Source organism: Lactuca virosa, chromosome 5 (assembly GCF_052849685.1).
Source record: "Lactuca virosa cultivar CGN04683 chromosome 5, Lactuca_virosa_CGN04683_v6, whole genome shotgun sequence".
NCBI lineage: Eukaryota > Viridiplantae > Streptophyta > Magnoliopsida > Asterales > Asteraceae > Lactuca > Lactuca virosa.
Window position 1 is genome coordinate 25294306 of NC_136430.1, and position 20748 is coordinate 25315053.

Sequence of the window (20748 nt, forward strand, 5' to 3'; positions counted from 1 at the left end):
ATGAACAATGCTCTGATACCAATCTGAATCCCAGTGCGCGTACCTGTCTACTAGTTTCCTGAGAATACAAGTTATTTTGAAAACGTAGATCAGCATTTAAGCTGGTGAGTTCATAAGTATTTTAGTGATGAAAAGTAAGTTCTTTAGAAAAAGTTCGCCTGTTCCTCCAGAAAATCCTATATTTTTTTATATGATGAATGAAAGTAAAAATGACTCTACAATTCCTTCTATGAGTACTAAATGGATACAAGTTATATACAATCCAGATCAAACAGACAATTAGTTGTGTGAATCTGCCCTAAGCCCACAACCAAACAAGGAACAGGGAATGAGGAGAAAGTCACACATCCCATTGTTTGTTAGATCTTCATTGTATATAACCATGGTGTATTCATTTGGTACTTACTGAGTTAACTGTAATAGTTCCTTTATTTGATGAAAACATTCTTTAAGAAAATCATATATTTCCTTTAATAAAAATGGTAACCACAATAGTTCCTTCTGTAATCACTTAGTTTATGCTAGCTATATATAATCTAATATCAAACGGATAGTTAATTGTGTGAATCTGCCCTAAGCCCACAACCAAACAAGGAACAGGAAGTAAGGCGGAAATCACACATCCAACTACCTATCGGATATTAATTATATATAACCCTGATGTATAAACTAAGGTATTATAAAATTAACCACTAAAGGTCGTTTAAGTTATACTGGTTTAATAAAATGAATTAAACCTTTTACTTATAAGTTTCTAGTTTAGTATACTAAATGTTCTATCTAAAAAGTATGTTTTTGTACTAGAAAACGGTATATTGAATTTGTATGCTACGACCTGACCCATACCTGATACTCCTTATGATTACTTGGTGTATACAGGATATATATATAGCTAAGGTCGAATAGGTAGTAGACTGGGTAAATCTGCTCTAAGCCCACAACCAAACAAGGAATAGGAAATGAAGCGGAAAGCACACATCCTACAGTCTGTCAGACTCGATTAATATATATCTCTGATGTATCTACCGAGGAATCATAAAGTTAGCATTATAGGCCCCCTTCTAACTGAATGTTCATGTTACTAGGAAGTTATGTGGCGCTGTTCTATTTGTTAGGAAGACTACTAGAAGTAATGAAATCTCGTACTCTAAACGCCTTAGTCGATAGTGTTGTGAGTTTTGTATATATTAATGTGTTTTATTTATTATTGTCTGGTACTTTGTAGATGTACCCCATATATATAAATCCTGGCACTTTGTAGATGCACCATATATATATATATATATATATATATATATATATATATATATATATATATATATGGTGCATCTACATATATATATATAACATTATACCATGTTTATTATGATCGTTTGTTTAGAACAATGAGTTAATGATACGTTCCCTTCCTAGGTTACTGGGAGTGTAAACTATAAGTTCGTGAATCATTATTTGTTCTTCTGTTCTTGTTATAGTATGTTCCTTCCCGTTTCTTGTTATAGTATGTTCCTTCTCGTTTCTTGTTATAGTATGTTCCTCCCTGTCCTAGTTATAGTAAGTACTGAACCCGTAAACTATACCTATTATAGTTTACTAGTATATTTGTTTTGAACTGTCCCTGATTTGTAGAAAAGACTCGATTATCTACTGAGTTATGCTTGTACTTTAAAACGGAGTTTTATAAACAATAAAATAACTTTTTTTTAAAAGAGTTGTTGAATAGATTTGATCTCTTACAAAAGCATAAGAAATCCTTTAATGTGATGGTTATCACAGGTAAATATTTACATAATATCATTGTGTTCAACTTGTATGAGCTCACCTTATGTGGGTGATTTAATTGAAGATTCGTGTAAGGATGCGAAGTTCCACGAATGAATTCCCGAGACATAAACGAGTCCTAAATGACATATAATGGCATATATAGGCATGTAATTAGCGTTTAAAACAACTAACACGCAAGGAAACAACCTTAGGGACTAGGAAACACTTGTAATGAAGTGTTACAATCACATGTTATTGTGTGAAAGGGAGTTTACGGCCACACAAAGATGTGTTCACGGCCAATGGGAGTTTACGGCCACAAGAAGTGTTTACGGCCGTAAACACTTGAAGATGATGCATTTTGGATCTTGATTCATGCTTATAGGGTGTTTGTCTCATGAGGATACAAGAGCTTCTAATGGATAACAAGTATATGGAAAGGATACTTACTTAATGGAAGTCTTGAAGGTGTTTACGGCCTAAGAACATGTGTGTGTGTGTTCTTGGTGTTCTTGGTGAAAAGATGAAGACTTGAAGATCTAACCCAAAAGAGTTGAATTCATGGATGAAATCAAAGGGTTTCACAAGATCAAGAAGGATATCAAGAAACAATTGAAGAATCACTTAGAAATTTGAAGAGAAATGGAAGTGTTCTTGATGATACTTGAGAGAGAATGAGTTTTCTCGACTTGAAGATGTGATAAATGAAGAAATAATGAAGGAAGTATATGATATAGGGAAGGGTTCACGACTACCAAGAGTTTACGGCCGTAAACTCTAGTTTGCGGCCGTACACTCCTTGTGATGGAGTTTCCGGCTCGAATGCAACACGATGAACTTTAGTTAACACATCCTCACACACAATCCTTGAATGTACTAGGCTTAGAACTCATTAGAATGACCCTTAACAAGGCTAAAAGGCAATAGAAACGAGTCTGAATTTTGGTTGATTGGATTGACTTACAAGGTAGAAATTTACGGGTTGTCACATACTAGAGAAATACATTGGCATTTCAAGTAAGTTTTGGAAACAATGTCTTTTATTCTACTATTTGATACTTGATACTTATTATATTCCATTCAACTTTCAAATTAACTATACAAGGTATTTTTGTTAGATGAGAGTAACAGTGGACGATTCTACTAAAAGTTAACTTATGGTGAGTCATGTTGTATTCTAATATCTTATTTAAAATTGGTTTATAACTTTGAAAGTAGATTTGAATCTTTGATCTCTATTTTCTTTCTTAATACAACTCATGGGCAGTTTTTTTTTACTTAATGGGCTTAATGAGTTCAACACTTAAATTTGGACAACTATGGTTGTTTCTTTTTTACTTATCTAAATTTATAAAAAGTTCAACGTTGTAATTACGTGCGATTCACATGTAATTCACATGTGATTCACATGTAAATCCCATGTAATTCACATATGAATTACATGTGATTCACATATAAGTCACATATAAATTACATGTGATTCACATGTAATTCACATATGAATTACATGTGACTCATATGTAATTCACATATGAATTACATGTGATTCACATGTAGTTCACATATGAATTACATGTGATTCACATGTAAATCACATATGAATTACATGTGATTCACATGTAAATCATATATGTATTTTTGTGAGTGTTTTTGCATCAATCATTTTTTTTAATTTTCTTATAGATTTGGAAGAAATTGTGGTGAATATTGAAGAGGTGAAAAATGATACATTGAAGAAAATATGGAAATATTGACATGAAGATATGAAAACGCTTTGAAATTTTGTAGCATTTTTTTTGTTTTTTATATTTTATTTTGTATCGAATACAATACTTATTCTATTGTGTTTATAGATTAGTAAATAAAATGAGTTTTCTTATGATTTCCTTACAAATATTATAGTATATGAAATATGCATATATGTATTTGTAAAAATATGCATATAAGTACCTAAAATGTTGATTTTTTTGATTAAAAAATTATATTATTTTTTTAATATTCCAGTTTTTTTTTAAATTTTATTGATTTTTAAATGCTTTTAAAAAAATTGTAGTTTTTTTTTTAAAATATTTTTTTCAATTTTTTTTCATAAATTTATGTTTTCTATAAAAAATTGAAAAATCTGCACTTTTTAAAAAAAATTGAAAAATACTATTTTTTAAAAAAATCCGGAAATTTGATTCATTATGCAATTTTTTAGACATTTCTATTAATATTTCCAATAATACAAAAAATTAAACATTTAATGAGATTGGTAAGATTACGATCATACCCTTAGTGAATTAGTTTTGATCTAATGCCCCACTTTTAGTTCTCAGGAAACTATGAGTTTTCAACCGATCTCACACACACATATATATATATATATATATATATATATATATATATATATATATATATATATATATATATACACAACACATTAAAAAAAAATCATTTTATAACCTGCAAGTCTTACAAGAAACATGTGAAATAGATTATAAAAAGAACCCGATAAATTTGACTACTTTTCATTTTAAACCAGTTTTTCTTTACCCAGAAACTACAAATATCTAAAATATTTTATTTTGTCTGTTCACCGAAAGTTTATTTGCAAAACAAATAATCGAGCAAAATGATTTTTTTTTTAAATTGTAGAATTTAATTTTAAAAAATTGTTGAATGAAATTAATATTTTTCTAAATAAAACCACTTTGTTAAAAACCTATAAGTGTAACTTTAACGATTTTTAATTTGATTGATCATTTAAGATACAATTTTCAGTTAAATGATTTTACACGATCTATTTAGTTTAGTGAAAACAAGATAGAACTCAGATTGATTTATTTTTAGTCAAATCGTTAAAAATCATTTATATTTCCATTAAAGTATGTCAATTTTTATATTAATCTGAAAAAAAATAAAAATAAAAAAAATTTAACCACGAGCAGATATTAAATAAAAATAGACAAAAGACAAATTTTGAAATTAGTGAGTTTGGTTTGACCGACAAATACCATCAAGTGGCATTCCCGTAATAAGTTCAAAAAGCAAGGTGACTTTAGCAGAAATATGATTAAATTAAGGTGGGTTGACAGTCACGTCAGTCGGCTCACTGCCCTAAACTTTTTATATATTTTAAAATCTCGTCACTCGTTATTTTCTCGGGATAATTTACAGTATGCTGACGAGATGAAAGAGATGATATCGTGCTCGTGGTGACCACGACTGGTTAACATAAACGCGAGATAAAACGGGTGGGCCCATTTTATGAAAGTGACGCATTTGTTTTGTTTTCACGTTTCTCTGACTACTGACATTAGCTACGCGCCACGCGCTTTTTGATGCACTCGCCAGCCTAGCTGACTCGCTTCTATTCGCTTGCATTTAGACTTTAGATAAGAACGGTCCTTGTCGACCCGTAAACATCCTCACCTGGGCCGGCCTGGGCCAACCCACAAGTTAGTAGGTATAGTTATATTACTAAAAATTAGTCGGATTTTTTACAAGAAAAAAATTGTAAGTCTGCATAAAAAATGTTTAATATTTCAACCATTTTATTGGTCAATACAATACAATTTTGTAATGATTTAATCTAATAAAATTAGATGCCGTTTCTTTCTAAGTTAATACTTTGTACAATATAAAAAACTTTGATTAATGAGTTAAGTTATATACAATTATTTCTTTTATAATTAATATTAACAAAATATGTATTGGTTAAGTTAAAAAGTGATATCTTTTGTATTATATGATCTTCATATTTATTTTGCTAGAATTCCCCTCCATTTTCTCCATGTCTTCCACAAACTCTGTTTCGGTATTTTTTTGAGATAGCATTCATTTACATAGTTAAGTTTTGTTTTTATTTAAATTAAAAATATTTATCTTTTTTATCGTATTAGAAATAATATAAATTGTTATATAATATTTTATTTTCAATTTAAGTTACTAATCGTTATATATGTTTTTTAAAGTTTTAACTTTTTTTAAATACTAATGTGATAATGTACAATTTTAAATTATAATGATTAGTAAATAAACAAGGATTTTTTTGCCCGCACGTCGATGAGATAATTAAACTCAGGTCATCCGTTATACCCACCACTAACTACTATAATATTTTATTTTCAATTTAAGTTACTAATCATTATATATGTTTTTTAAAGTTTTAATTTTTTTAAAATACTACTGTGATAATGTACAATTTTAAATTATAATGATTAGTAAATAAACAAGGATTTTTTTTGCCCGCACGTTGCGACGAGATAATTCAACTCAAGTCATCTGTTATACCCACCACTAACTATATAGTGGTGATGTCACATCATCACCACTAACCACCATTAAACCTATGAGACAATTACCACTAAACACACCATTACTGCATTACATCTTATTTTTTTAATTAAATTTAATTCAAAAATACATAAAAACATATAACTTTTTTAATACTACTTTTTCATTAAATTAGAATACCACATTACATTAAAAAAAATTACATTAATTAAAAAAAAATAAAATAAAAATAACAATAAAAAAAAACTAAAAATACCAAACATAACTAAAATAAACTACCCCTATTCCTACGTCGGGCTCGAACGAACTTTTTCATCGCGAGAAAAAACTTCAAATCTTCGCCTTCGAGGTCGTCTGCTTTCATTTTCAAGATTTTCATATCGGTTTTTGTTTGAAACGTCGTTTGTGCCTCTTGAAATGACGTTTGCGCTTCAATCATTTTTTTCCACCCAATTCATAATCTCGGTCTTGTTCTCTTGAACTTGCACATATCAGTCAATTTGTCTCCAAAATGATCCATAACACTAGATCTCGTAGAAGTCAAACCCGCTTTTTTTGCTTTACTTCTTCCAACGGACCGGCGAAGAGGTTGCTCGTTTTCATGATCGAGCGGATCATCGTTGATGTCGATGTGTGTTCGTCCGTCCAATTGTTGGGAAGTTGCATCCGGGTTTCTTGAATGCTTTGAACCGGAAGAGGTTTGTGAAGTTCCTTCTGTTTGTTGTATCCATTTTGGAGCGTCTTTCAATTTTAGCCACACTTTCACATACATAAAAGCTTTGCGGGTTGGCGTTGTTTTTTTTCAAATTGGTCCAAGGCCGCCTTGAAGACATCAAATCGTTTGACCCGCTTTTGCGTATGTTTTGGAGGTTGTCGTAAATTCCTCCAAATTATGTTCATTTCAGTCGAATATCGCTTCACTTGGACCTAATTTGATCGGGATTTCAAGATTCATTTCTCTTTAACGCATAAAACAAGCTTCGAACTTTCTCCCAAAAACAATTGAAGGTTTGATTATGTCCTTCAATTGGGTCTTGGGAAGCCGAAACCCACGCCTCCGCTAGTTTTTCTTCTTCTTCTTTTGTCCATGCCATCCTTTCTTGGGTAGTAGTGGGTCGCGCCCGTTTTTTTTCCTTTCTTCTTTTTTGGTTAAGATGGTGGTGAAGGTTGCGTTTCCGAAATGAAATTCGGCGAATGAGGTGGTTGTGAAAGTGGTGGTTGTGATTGTTGTGGTTGTGAAGGTGGTGGTTGTGACGATTGTGGATTGAATTGTTGTTGGAATTGTTGAAATTGGTGAAATTGTTGTTGAAAGGTCGGGAAAAGTTGGTATTGTTGTTGGAAAAGTGGTGTTTGTTGGATATGAGAACCGGTTTGAAGCAAATTGACAAAACCACCTTGAGGTGATTCCATGGTCAGCAATTAGCGAGGGGTGGTATCTAATGCAAAAGCGTTATCGAGTTTGCGATTTCTAAAATTTGAGGGTTATTTTGGTTGGGATCCATTTTTTATGGTTGTGAAAATGTTGTGTGTATTTTGTGTATAGAGAAAGAAATGAATGGTGTAAGAAATGAGGGTTAAAAGTTTGGTATTTATAGATATAAAATGTTCGATCAAAAAAAATTAAATTAATTTAAAAAAAAAAAATAGTCGTTCAACGGCTACATCCATTCCAAATCGAAAGAGAGGGTCTGATTGGCCGTTTGCGTTCGTTGTCCAGAACACGAGCCACAACGACCACGCCCGACCACGAATGGTCGGGGTAGTGTGCACGACTCGTTTTTGTGGCCACGTATACCACGATGGCCCTCGTCGTTGGTATACCATTTGGTCTAAATGTAGCTATCTACCACTTTGAGAATTCACCCAAACGTCACTCTACTTTCATTTTTTTTCCTATCAAAGCATTCTACTTTATAAAATCTATCCAAATATAGCATTGTGAATATTTAAATCATTTCCTAAAAATTTGGAAAATAATCAACAAATTTATTTATATTACCTTTTAACAGAAACAACTGTATTATCACAAAAGATCATTTAGGACATTAGCAGCAAGAAAATTATACAAAATTACTTGCAAAGGCAGGGAGGGCAACCATAGGAAATGATCCAAATGTAGGTAAAAACTAAATGGAATTATTAAATGATTAAAATTAATCACCGATATGATTGGGTAAATTTTCTAAAATAGAATTATCATAATAAGAAGAAAAACTGAAAAGTACAATGCCAAAAGCAATGATTCATTTTCAAACCAATAAAAAGGAATCGCTCTAGAACATAATTATCTATGCAAATAAACACCGTCACAATTGTTTGTATCTTTAAACCTTTTTTCTGTTTTTTTTTTTTTTTTTTTTTTTTTTTTTGAGATTTTAAACATGAAGATGTGGAGTTATACTTGAATCAGTTTCAAATATTGCAACAGGCAGTCCATTTAGTATATAAAAATACAGCAACATCTTCTACACCCAAGTGGAATTTACCTTTAATGTGAAAGAAAGTTATTTAGAATCTACACCGATTTTAACATTTGTGTTTGATAATATGGTTTCAAGAGTTATCTTAGAAAAGGGTAAATCAAAATGTTAAAATCTTTAATCTATAAAGATTAAGAAGTAGTAGCTCCACAAACTACTCCCCGAATCAATGGAGAGGCGAAGTAACAGGATTTGTAAGTTGAACACGGAAGTTTCAAATATCCTGTAAGAAACACAATCAGAAGCAATGTTAAGATCCAGTAGTAACCGGGCTTTGTAAATTTTAAGTTGAAAAAAAAAAAAAAAAAAAAAAAAAAAAAACTCTGTAACTAACATTCCACATATGTATTTGATAAAAGGACTTGATTTCAAATAGTAACACGCTTCACTTCAACTTCTTGTAGCTCTTAGTTCTTGAAATGACTATAACATCAATGCTCACCTAATGAAAAAACATTTATACGAAAAAAAAATGACAAAAACAACAAATAACATTTCCTGATTCACTTAAGAAAACTATTAAGAAAACAAATAACATTTACTATTTAGAACAACAATTAAGAAAACAATTAGATAAGGCTTGGTCTAGGAGCAAAAGAACCTGAAAACTATACATCAAATGGTTCACTTTTTTCAATATTATTCTCCATTCTGTTGTTTAGATCAACATATTGGTTTAACATGTTGGGTTTTTCCAATAACATTGTCATCATCTCCATTACTGTGGATCTGGTCAAGCTTTACCCCCTCATAAACGTATTTGCCACTTCATCAAATTTTTGCAAGAAAAAGAAAGAAATAACGATTTAATCTCCAAGTTTTATTAAAAAACCTAAACAGTTGGACCAAACCTCCCGTCTGACATCAAGATAAATCATCAGTAAATTAAGAAACAAATATATGGTTTAGTGCTTGTTTCCCTACAAAACCAGGTATATTATTAAACATGTGAAAGTCATAAAAAAGGTCAAGCGAGAAACCTGATCAAAGTTGAAAGTTCAAAACTGGATACCCAAATCTGAACTGCAAAGGTTTATAATGGAGAACAGCATATAAACCTGGCCACAATGAGCTGATATCAAGAAACATCTTTGTGAAATTCTAAAAAAATTAACATTTTATTTTACATGCTTTTAACCTTTTGGATTTCACATATATCTGGGTTTTTCCTTTCCAAGCACCAATCAACTGAAACATGAGCTAATGTAAGTTATTTGTACCTCAAATAGCGAGAGGCATACCGTCATGGTGGTGGCTGTCCGGTGGTGGTGAGTTGTTTGAGGTGGCGGAGAAGTCGATGGAGGTGGTAAGGAAGGGTAGTGTCAAGTGGCAGCAGTTCTGGGGTTAGGGTTTTGTAGGTGCGATGGAGGGAGCGGAGGTTGTTTGAATAGTTTGAGTTGGCGTCGACCGGCGATGGTGGCAGCGAGGATGGTGGTGACGGTGGGTTGAAGGCCGGTGGTGGATGGTTACGGGATTTGGAGAGACAGAAAGAGAGGTGTTTAATTTGATTGAAACAAACAAACGTTGTGAGTTATCTTTTCAAATTTCAACCCATTCCATAGAGTACTTCTTGCAAACCCATATGGCCATACCAGAGTACTTCTTAATTACAAACCCATACCATCGATACTGTTTAGATAATTTGATGCTAAGAACAGTATACTAACATTTCATAAATGTTAGATAGGATAATGATGATTCAACAATTTTAAATAGTAAAAGAATCATTATTCGGATTTAGATAGTATATACATAAAATAATAATAATAATAATAATAATAATAATAAAATTGACTAATCTAATCCTTATAAACAACATTCTTTTATATATATATATATATATATATATATATATATATTAAAGATGACCAACTCATTAAATAGTGAACTTAGGTTTTTTTTGACAGAAATGGTTATATATATATATATATATATATATATATATATATATATATATATATATATATATATATATATATATATATGTTTAAATTCGTTTTTAGGTCATTTTATGTCAATATCCATATTTTGTATGGACACGTGTTGCGTCTGCCTTTGCTATTTCTTCTTTACCTTATCTCTATCAGTTTCCAGATCCTTCCATTTCTCCACTAAGGTCTGCTTCTATCTCTCTTCTTCACCCGCCTTTCTCCCAAATCCAGGAACCATCGACGCTCCATCGGCAAAAAGTGTCAATCACATTCACCTCCACGTTCACCCCCAAAAGCTGAGCCACCGGCGATCTCCGACGTGACCCCACCTGTCGCTGTGGATTCCATCTGTGCTCCGGACTCCAGTGTATAGCGACGTCACCAGTCCTTCACTTCTCGGTCTTGAATCGGTGATTTATCGCATATATCCATCCTTCCATAGGATACTACATTTCTCCCTAGTAGCTCCTTCTCCTGCAACTGATTAGGATCATCGAATTCACACAGGAGAACCCTCCGATCTCAGAACCCTAACCTCGGCTTCGTCAGAACCATGTTCATCTTCAAAGGGCAAATCATCAATGCTTCTACGAATCTCTTTGTTTCTTTTTTTTGTTTACTCTTTATTTTGTTATGTATATTGTTTAGCGTTTCTGGATCCTTCTCTACAGTTTCGTTTTTATCCTCCTGATGAAAACGTCCACCAGGCTACATACGTGCGTTTCTTTATGTGTGTGTGTGCTGAATCGATGGCCATAGTAGAAGGAACGAGGATCGCCTCTTCCGTTTAGTTTTTCCACTGTCGTGTTTTGGGTCTTTTTTGGTTCTTCCTTCACCGATTTTCGTCTGCTGCCGCCATTGATTACTGATTTGGGTATGTGTTTGTGAGTTACGACTTCACTCTCTCCGATTTGTGCTTGATTTTGGACCAGACGACTACAGAGATGTGATTTTTAATTTAGGTTTGTCAGAATCTCTCACACCAGATTATTTGTTTTTTTTTCTGTTGTAATGCATGATGAAACCTACAACAACTGATGTCGACTGCTTTTTGTTCAACGTCTCTTCGCTGTTTGGGTTTGCTTTCAGCTGGGTTGTTTCTACTTCTCATCATCTTCTATTTATCTGTACTCCTCCAGTTTTGTTATTACAGGTTGATGATTTTAACCATTTTCATTTTTGTTAAATGTGAATCTTTTTTTATAAAACTAAGACGTTTACAGTTGGGGATAAAGTTATGGCCACCAGGTATTTGATGAAATGCCCGACTCATTTCATATCCGTATTTCATATCAGTTTATTGGATTCCATGGCATTTTATTGGTATATAAGTGATTGAAAAAGTAATGCTCGTGCTTCTAGGCTAGGCATTAATATTGACATAATAGTCTAGGTTAACCTTTGAAACTCATTTTGAAGAAATGAAAAAGAATTATGTGTTTTATGCTTAATTACTAGGATTTAATTAATTAAGAATAAAAATGAGCGTCGAAAATAAATATTAGATAAAGCCGATATCTATTAAGAAATTTGTAGTGGTCGTGACAAGGATTACAGATATATAAAGAATGTCGAAATCCGAGTTATAACGAAGAAGTTATGACATGTCGAAGTTTCGCGACAAAACCGGCACGATGCCGAATGACGTAAAAAGTGAGTTTTTGAGAAACTACTTTTTAGCCTTAGTGATCTAAACGAAAGTCGTAGTGTTCGTTAAACCGAGAGTATGTATAAAAAAGAACGTCCAAATCTGACTTCGTATGAGGAAGTTATGATTTTTCTAAGTTTCAGCTTAGTAGTAGACAGCTAAAAACTCGAATTTTAGATCGAGTGATTTTTAGCCGACACAACCTAAATGAGAATCGAAGGTCTCGTCAATAGTAGTACAACGGTAAAAAGACAGACGAAAACGGACGTCGGATGAAGAAGTTATGAATTTTTAACCGATTTCCTGTCCCGGTCTGTTAAAAATAATAAAATAAATATTAAAGTCAAAATTAGCCGACGAAGTCTAAACGAAAGTTGTAGAACGTAATTTTGCCTACGCGTGCATATAAAGAACGTCAAAAACGGAGCCCGTATGCAAAAGTTATGGATTTTAGAAGGTTTGGGTGCAATTTTCGAGGAATCTCGCATAGGCCACGTCACCTTCGCTCCATGCGCGCCCCGTGTCCGATCCATGACTCATCCGAAGCTGGCTCCGCCGCGTGTCGCACACCTGTCACCTTCTGATTGGACCGAACCGCAGACCAGTGCGCGTCCGACATGCCTCGCACAGGTGCCCGCGTCCGACCTCGGATACGTGTCTCTCTCCCTCGCTGCCACCTGCCTTCGCAGACTCACCCTTCTCGGCCGACCCTCGCATCTGCTGCTACGTGCAACCTTCTCAGCCCTCGGATCCGAGCCCTCTCACACTATAAATAACATGCGAACCCTCCCGGGTATTTTTGGATTTTTGTCACCTTTTCACCCCAAATTTCATATTTTGGCTACTTTCACTTCCCCCAAAGCCCCGATATTATTTTTAACACCCGAAACACGCCCCGAAGTGCCCGAAGACCCGGAAAAATTTATCTTTTCGGTTTTGAAGCCCAACTCTCGCAGAGCCCGGTTTCTCAATAAAACTCCCGGTTTTATTAGAAACGATCGTTTTAGGAAACGAAGTGCTGGCCGATTATCATTAAATCAAGTGAGTGTATAGTCACTTTCATCTTACACATAAATATGAAGTATTTTATATAAAATACGTGTTATGTGTATATATGTTGTTTGTTTATTTGAGAGGAATGTTGAATGAATGTTTTATACATGTTTAAAGTGATTTAAAATGTATATATATTTTATCTTCAAATATGTTGGGTAAAACATGGGTAGATAAAGAATGAGGGATAAAAGTACAGTATAGATGTACGTTGGTAGCTATGGATGTAGTACGTTGGCAGCTATGGACTTAGTGCCTGTTGTATAAACCTTGGCGACGATGTGACTTCGTGCCTATTAGACATAAATTGCTGAGGGAAAGCAATGTTGTCACCCCGATGTTTGTCTTATTTGACATAAATTGCGGAGGAAAGCAATGTTGTCACCATATTGGTTGTCTTGTTTGACATAAATTGCTGAGGAAAGCAATGTTGTCACCTTATTGGTTGTTTTATGTCAGGTTGTCTTGTTTGACATAAATTGCTGAGGAAAGCAATGTTGTCACCCCATTGGTTGTCTTACTTGACATAAATTGCTGAGGAAAGCAGTGTTGTCACCCCGATGGTTGCCTTATTTGACATAAATTGCTGAGGAACCCCCGAAGCAATGTTTTCACCCCTAATGAAAATCCTTAGGCTAGGTCCCTTGTGATAGTTGTTTTAGGGACGTAAAGTGAGGATAACGGGAATGGGTAATTAGGGTTATTTTTGGTTGATGAAATTAATAAATTTATTGTCGATTGATGAACTTAATAAATTTATTATTTATTGTGGGTTGAAAACCCTATATGCTCACCAGGCTCCCAAGCCTGGCCCACTCAGCTTTTTATATTACAGGTAGTGGACCCCGAGCATAGTCGGATGATGATGAATGATTTTTCGATTATAAGCCAGTAGTGGTAAATAACTGTTGTAAGGCTTATAATGTCTTGTTTATGCTTTTGATCTGTATCGGAACATGACATCCCGAGGTTTTGATATAAAATGAAAATATATATTTCTTAAAGAAAGGTTTTGATAAATTTTTATCATGTTTTGTTTTGGGAACAAATTCCGCAACATCTTTTAAAAGGATTACTCTGATTTTATTTTAAAAAGCATAAATTAAATCGGTCTTTTCTGGCCGAGAAATTAGGGGATGTCACCGTTGGTATCAGAGCATTAGTTTAAGCGAACTAGGAATTTGTAGGATTTCTAGACTTAAACTTAGAATGCTAAGTGATGATTGTGAGATGAGTGTCTACCATATTTTAGACACGAGCACTAGTATATTTTAGGAAAGATGCCTAAAATGCTTTTAAGTGCTAAATGCTATATGTTTGCCATATATGATATTATTTGTTCGGATCTATGGTCTGTTGCCGACCGGATCTGGAAACTTTATGTGTGTAAGTTTCTAAGCGTACGATTACGATATTAGAACTAACATGTAACGTTTCGGAGTGATAAGGAGAATTTAAATACCTGTCGTGGATAAAGGTTTAAATTCACCTAATTTGGCATATAGATCATAATGGCAAGAACCCGAAGTGGAGCTGGAAATGTAAATAGAAATCAGCAACCTCAACCCCAAGTGATGGAACAGGTGCCTATAGCAGGAGCTGCACCAGAACCCATCACCATGGCTGGAGTACAAGCCATGATTCAGACAATGATGGCTGAACAAAGGGAGGAAATGAGGCAAATATTGCTGAACAACAGGAGTGAACCCTCAATTCCTGTTGAACAACGTGAATTAAATGACGATCGATCTGAAGAAGGAAACAACAGTAGATCTGTTAGTCATAGTGAACCGCTTGTGGTTGGGAGAAATAACCACGAGGATAGAGTTGAGAGAAATGAGTGCAAGTATAAAGACTTTATGACTTGCAAGCCATCAACCTTCACTGGAAAGGAAGATCCCGTCGGAGTAATGGATTGGATCTCGGAAATGGAATTGGCTTTCATGACATGTGGTTGTCAAGGAAAGTTGCAAACCACATTTGTAGTGCGTCAGTTCAGAGGTAGCGCTGCTCGTTGGTGGAATACTCTGGGGAAAACCCTAAGCCCTAATGAGCCACTGCAACTGACTTGGGCAGAGTTCTTGGTGCACTTCAAGCGCAAGTACTGCTCGGCCCAAAATGTGCTTGAGCTAGAAAACCAATTCCTGACGTTGAAGAATGGAAGTATGACCATTGATGAATATACCAATAACTTCACAGACAAAATGGAGTTTGCTTTGCGTATTGTCCTATATGAGCTGACGAAAATAGACAGGTACGCAAAGGGACTTCTATGGGAGTATGCAGTGCCAGTGCGTCAAGCACTTACTTTGGAGGCGACTATCTGGGCTGCCAAGTCTGTAGAAGATATGATTAAGGGAAGAGCCGCCAACAAGATTGAAGTTGGCGAGAAAAGAAGGTTTGAAAGGACTTCAGGGTCCAACGAGAAAAGAAAATTCTCGAAGTCTGGAGGAGGAGAAGACGAAGCAAAATGGTGCGAGAAGTGCAAAAAGAAGCACTTCGGGAAATGTAGCGAAGAGGTGACCTGCTACAAGTGTGGGAAGACTGGGCATTATGCCAACGAGTGTCCGTCCAACAAGAGGATGTGTTATGGATGTAACGAGGAAGGGCACATTCTGAAAGACTGCCCAAAGAAGAAAGAGGCAGCAAGGCCCAATGTTCCACCAAAACCAAAACCAAAGGCATTCCAAATGATCCTTAATGAAGCAGATGGAAATACAAGGACTCAGGAGTAAGGACCTTATATTCCCAAAGCTAAGATATAAAGTAGCAATGCAGTTAGTAACTTGTGGTGTAGCCTATTAGAGGCGTAGTATAGGGTAAACTCGAACCTCTGTGTAATTATTTCAAGAAATAATATAAACCCTGGTTTTGTCATCTAATGAATTGAATGACTATGTGAAATTCTTGTATGGTGACTTGGAGAACTGCGAGACAATACTTGGGACGAGTATGAGTAGGTGTGAATGGTAGTAGAGGCCTATACTACCAGAAGCAAAGGACTCGTACTTGGATCAAGGAAAGTCACAAGGTTACCAAGAAGCTAGAAATTGATTTCGTTATTGTTCGAGTATTTCATTACCTTCGTTTCGGTAATGACTAAGAAGATGATTGTTATTTTGACCCTAGAGGTCATATCAAATTGAGTCCGACTAAGATAGGTATGTTATGTGGTTCGGGAAAGTTGAGTCCAAGGTTTATTGGACCGTTTAAAGTTCTTCATAGGATTGGGAATCAAGCTTACAAGCTAGAATTACCAGAAGAACTAGAGGGTATTCATAACACCTTTCATGTGTGTTATTTGAGGAAGTCCACGGGAGATGTACCCGACATAATTCCAATCCCTGAATTAAGGTTGGATGAAAAAAAGATGTTAATTGAAGAACCTGAGACAATCGTTGACCGTAAGACTAAGAAGTTGCGAAGCAAGATGGTTGATTTAGTGCTTGTGCGTTGGAAACATACGAATGGGCCAAATCTCACCTGGGAAACGGAGAGTGACATGATGAGTCGCTACCCGCATTTGTTTGCTGATGTGTGATTCCGGGGACGGAATCATCCTAAGGGGGAGAGAATTGTAACGCTCGTGTTTCTAGGCTAGGCATTAATATTGACATAATAGTCTAGGTTAACCTTTGAAACTCATTTTGAAGAAATGAAAAGGAATTATGTGAATATTATGTGTTTTATGCTTAATTACTAGGATTTAATTAATTAAGAATAAAAACAAGCGTCGAAAATAAATATTAGATAAAGCCGATATCTATTAAGAAAGTTGTAGTGGTCGTGACAAGGATTACGGATATATAAAGAATGCCGAAATCCAAGTTATAACGAAAAAGTTATGACCTGTCGAAGTTTCGCGACAAAACCGGCACGGTGCCGAATGACGTAAAAAGTGAGTTTTTGAGAAACTACTTTTTAGCCTTAGTGATCTAAACGAAAGTCGTAGTGTTCGTTAAACCGAGAGTATGTATAAAAAGAACGTCCAAATCTGACTTTGTATGAAGAAGTTATGATTTTTCTAAGTTTCAGCTTAGCAGTAGACAGCTAAAAACTCGAATTTTAGATCGAGTGATTTTTAGCCAACACAACCTAAACGAGAATCGAAGGTCTCGTCAATAGTAGTACAACGGTAAAAAGACAGACGAAAACGGACGTCGGATGAAGAAGTTATGAATTTTTAACGGATTTCCTGTCCCGGTCTGTTAAAAATAATAATATAAAAATTAAATCAAAATTAGCCGACGAAGTCTAAACGAAAGTTGTAGAGTGTAATGTTACCTACGCGTGCATATAAAGAACGTCAAAAACGGAGCCCATATGCAAAAGTTATGAATTTTAGAAGGTTTGGGTGCAATTTTCGAGGAATCTCGCATAGGCCACGTCACCTTCGCTCCATGCGCGCCCCGTGTCCGATCCATGACTCATCCGAAGCTGGATCTGCCACGTGTCGCACACCTGTCACCTTCTGATTGGACCGAACCGCAGACCAGTGCGCGTCCGACATGCCTCGCACAGGTGCCCGCGTCCGACCTCGGATACGTGTCTCTCTCCCTCGCTGCCACCTGCCTTCGCAGACTCACCCTTCTCGGCCGACCCTCGCATCTGCTACTACGTGCAACCTTCTCAGCCCTCGGATCCGAGCCCTCTCACACTATAAATAACATGCGAACCCTCCCGGGTATTTTTGGATTTTTGTCACCTTTTCACCCCAAATTTCATATTTTGGCTACTTTCACTTCCCCCAAAGCCCCGATATTATTTTTAACACCCGAAACACGCCCCGAAGTGCCCGAAGACCCGGAAAAATTTATCTTTTCGGTTTTGAAGCCCAACTCTCGCAGAGCCCGGTTTCTCAATAAAACTCCCGGTTTTATTAGAAACGATCGTTTTAGGAAACGAAGTGCTGGCCGATTATCATTAAATCAAGTGAGTGTATAGTCACTTTCATCTTACACATAAATATGAAGTATTTTATATAAAATACGTGTTATGTGTATATATGTTGTTTGTTTATTTGAGAGGAATGTTGAATGAATGTTTTATACATGTTTAAAGTGATTTAAAATGTATATATATTTTATCTTCAAATATGTTGGGTAAAACATGGGTAGATAAAGAATGAGGGATAAAAGTACAGTATAGATGTACGTTGGTAGCTATGGATGTAGTACGTTGGCAGCTATGGACTTAGTGCCTGTTGTATAAACCTTGGCGACGATGTGACTTCGTGCCTATTTGACATAAATTGCTGAGGGAAAGCAATGTTGTCACCCCGATGTTTGTCTTATTTGACATAAATTGCGGAGGAAAGCAATGTTGTCACCCTATTGGTTGTCTTGTTTGACATAAATTGCTGAGGAAAGCAATGTTGTCACCTTATTGGTTGTTTTATGTCAGGTTGTCTTGTTTGACATAAATTGCTGAGGAAAGCAATGTTGTCACCCCATTGGTTGTCTTACTTGACATTAATTGCTAAGGAAAGCAGTGTTGTCACCCCGATGGTTGCCTTATTTGACATAAATTGCTGAGGAACCCCCGAAGCAATGTTTTCACCCCTAATGAAAATCCTTAGGCTAGGTCCCTTGTGATAGTTGTTTTAGGGACGTAAAGTGAGGATAACGAGAATGGGTAATTAGGGTTATTTTTGGTTGATGAAATTAATAAATTTATTGTCGATTGATGAACTTAATAAATTTATTATTTATTGTGGGTTGAAAACCCTATATGCTCACCAGGCTCCCAAGCCTGGCCCACTCAACTTTTTATATTACAGGTAGTGGACCCCGAGCATAGTCGGATGATGATGAGTGATTTTTGGATTATAGGCCAGTAGTGGTAAATAACTGTTGTAAGGCTTATAATGTCTTGTTTATGCTTTTGATCTGTATCGAAACATGACATCCCGAGGTTTTGATATAAAATGAATTTTTTTTTTATTAAAGAAAGGTTTTGATAAATTTTTATCATGTTTTGTTTTGGGAACAAATTCCGCAACATCTTTTAAAAGGATTACTCTGATTTTATTTTAAAAAACATAAATTAAATCGGTCTTTTCTGGCCGAGAAATTAGGGGATGTCACATAAAATATCGTAATCGAATGCTAAATATGTTGCAGTACTGTATTTGGAACAGAGATATGGTATGCAACTGAATATGGAAGAACCATGTACACTATTCAGCAAAGAATCGGTCCTCTTCGCATGAAAATGCAAAAGAGATATGGTTAGTTTGCGTTCTTTCCATTATCTATAATCAAACGGTTAAAATTATGTAACTACCTACAGTATCATTTGAAAAAAAAAATAAGGCACATTCTTTTGGGATAATGCAACAAAAGAAATTTGAGTTCGGTTTTTGCTTGGTTGCGTTTTCAGAATCTTAGCTTCTCCACTGCCATTGAAGCACCAGTCTTGCAGGTGTTCTTTTTTTTTAAAATTAATGTTGACTTTTGAGTTTTGATTTTAGTCTTCTCCTTCCCATTCTATCTTCTATGATGAGATATAGCAGCCACCAAAATGACTTCTTCTGTTACTAACCACCATTTGCTTTTTTTTTGCCAATAGGAATTAATTTCATGCCACCTTCTCTGGTCGGTTACAAAGTTCTTCAAAAGTTGTAGTCAATTTTTTGTTCAGGACCAGAAAAGGCACTGCGTGCATGATTGGGAACTGGAGAAGTTTGACTTTTCTCTTTCGGCTCGGGTCATATGGTGCTTCTCTACAGTCGGCATCAGTCAAAAGTAAGGCCTCCAGTGTGATAACCGTCAATTTTCAGGCTAGTCAAAGTCAAATAAAGTCAATAAGTCAAACCGGTCAACTCATCTAACCCTAGTATATTAGGGTTTATGATATGTTAGCTACTGTACAACTCGCTATTTTAATAAGAAGTTATCACTTGGAAATAAACCCTAAACGGGATAAGTGAGGTAACAAAACGATAAAACACTATTGCATACCCTTCGGGGGTGTGTAAGACCCTTAAACATGGCTTAACGGGGTTTACGAACCTTGAGTTGCGAAGCTAAACACTCAAAAAGGTCACAAACAAAGTCTCTTTCAATCTCTCTTTATCAATCTTAATCTCTCCCAAATCTCTCCCAAATCTCTCTCAAAATCTCTTCTAACTTTTTATAATCATTTGGGGCATCCCGACACTTAACTTGGTGAAAAACCACTCAAAACGGGAAGTTTATATGAAAAACAGCCTTAAAGAACCGAAACCTCTCTATTAGAACCAAACCCTCTTAGATCCGAACTGCCTAGAACCGAAATGCTTCAGGACCGAAGTTGGCTAGAACCGAACCCGAAACCTGCTGAACCGAACCCGAAGGTCCCTTCGGACCGAACCCCCTTTCGGCCCATTTCGCCTTCGCTCCCTTACCTGACCAGTTCGCCTTCGGTCCTTGCTGCTGGGGGACCGAACTTCGGCCCCAATCCGAGAGGCTTCGCTGAAATGCATCTTTCACCCGGTTTTCGACCACGACTGTTTTAAGCCCGTTTTTCGTGATTTTGACATGGGATTTTCACCCAAACTCATATTTTGACATATAAAACACTATATAATCATAATTTAAACACATTTTAGGGA

The 20748-nt window shown here is 35.4% G+C and overlaps 1 protein-coding gene and 2 long non-coding RNA genes across 3 annotated transcripts in view; 1 reads left to right on the forward strand and 2 right to left on the reverse strand.

The window, feature by feature from the left end:
* The window catches only part of LOC145111090 (putative NADH kinase), a 48002-nt gene extending 41521 nt beyond the window's left edge, over positions 1–6481 (reverse strand). Inside the window, exon 1 of the mRNA XM_079047390.1 lies at positions 6351–6481. Coding sequence (XP_078903516.1) covers positions 6351–6481 — 131 coding nt within the window. The remainder of the gene's footprint in view (positions 1–6350) is intronic.
* Positions 6482–8437: 1956 nt separating this feature from the next.
* LOC145112763 (uncharacterized) lies at positions 8438–10213 on the reverse strand. Its single transcript, XR_013710648.1, has 3 exons — positions 9661–10213; positions 8857–9580; positions 8438–8745 (listed from the first exon to the last, which is right to left on the reverse strand). It is a non-coding gene; the product is annotated as an uncharacterized LOC145112763 (long non-coding RNA).
* Positions 10214–19283: 9070 nt separating this feature from the next.
* LOC145114677 (uncharacterized) lies at positions 19284–19871 on the forward strand. Its single transcript, XR_013711140.1, has 3 exons — positions 19284–19383; positions 19536–19577; positions 19725–19871. It is a non-coding gene; the product is annotated as an uncharacterized LOC145114677 (long non-coding RNA).
* The last annotated feature ends 877 nt before the right edge of the window (positions 19872–20748 follow it).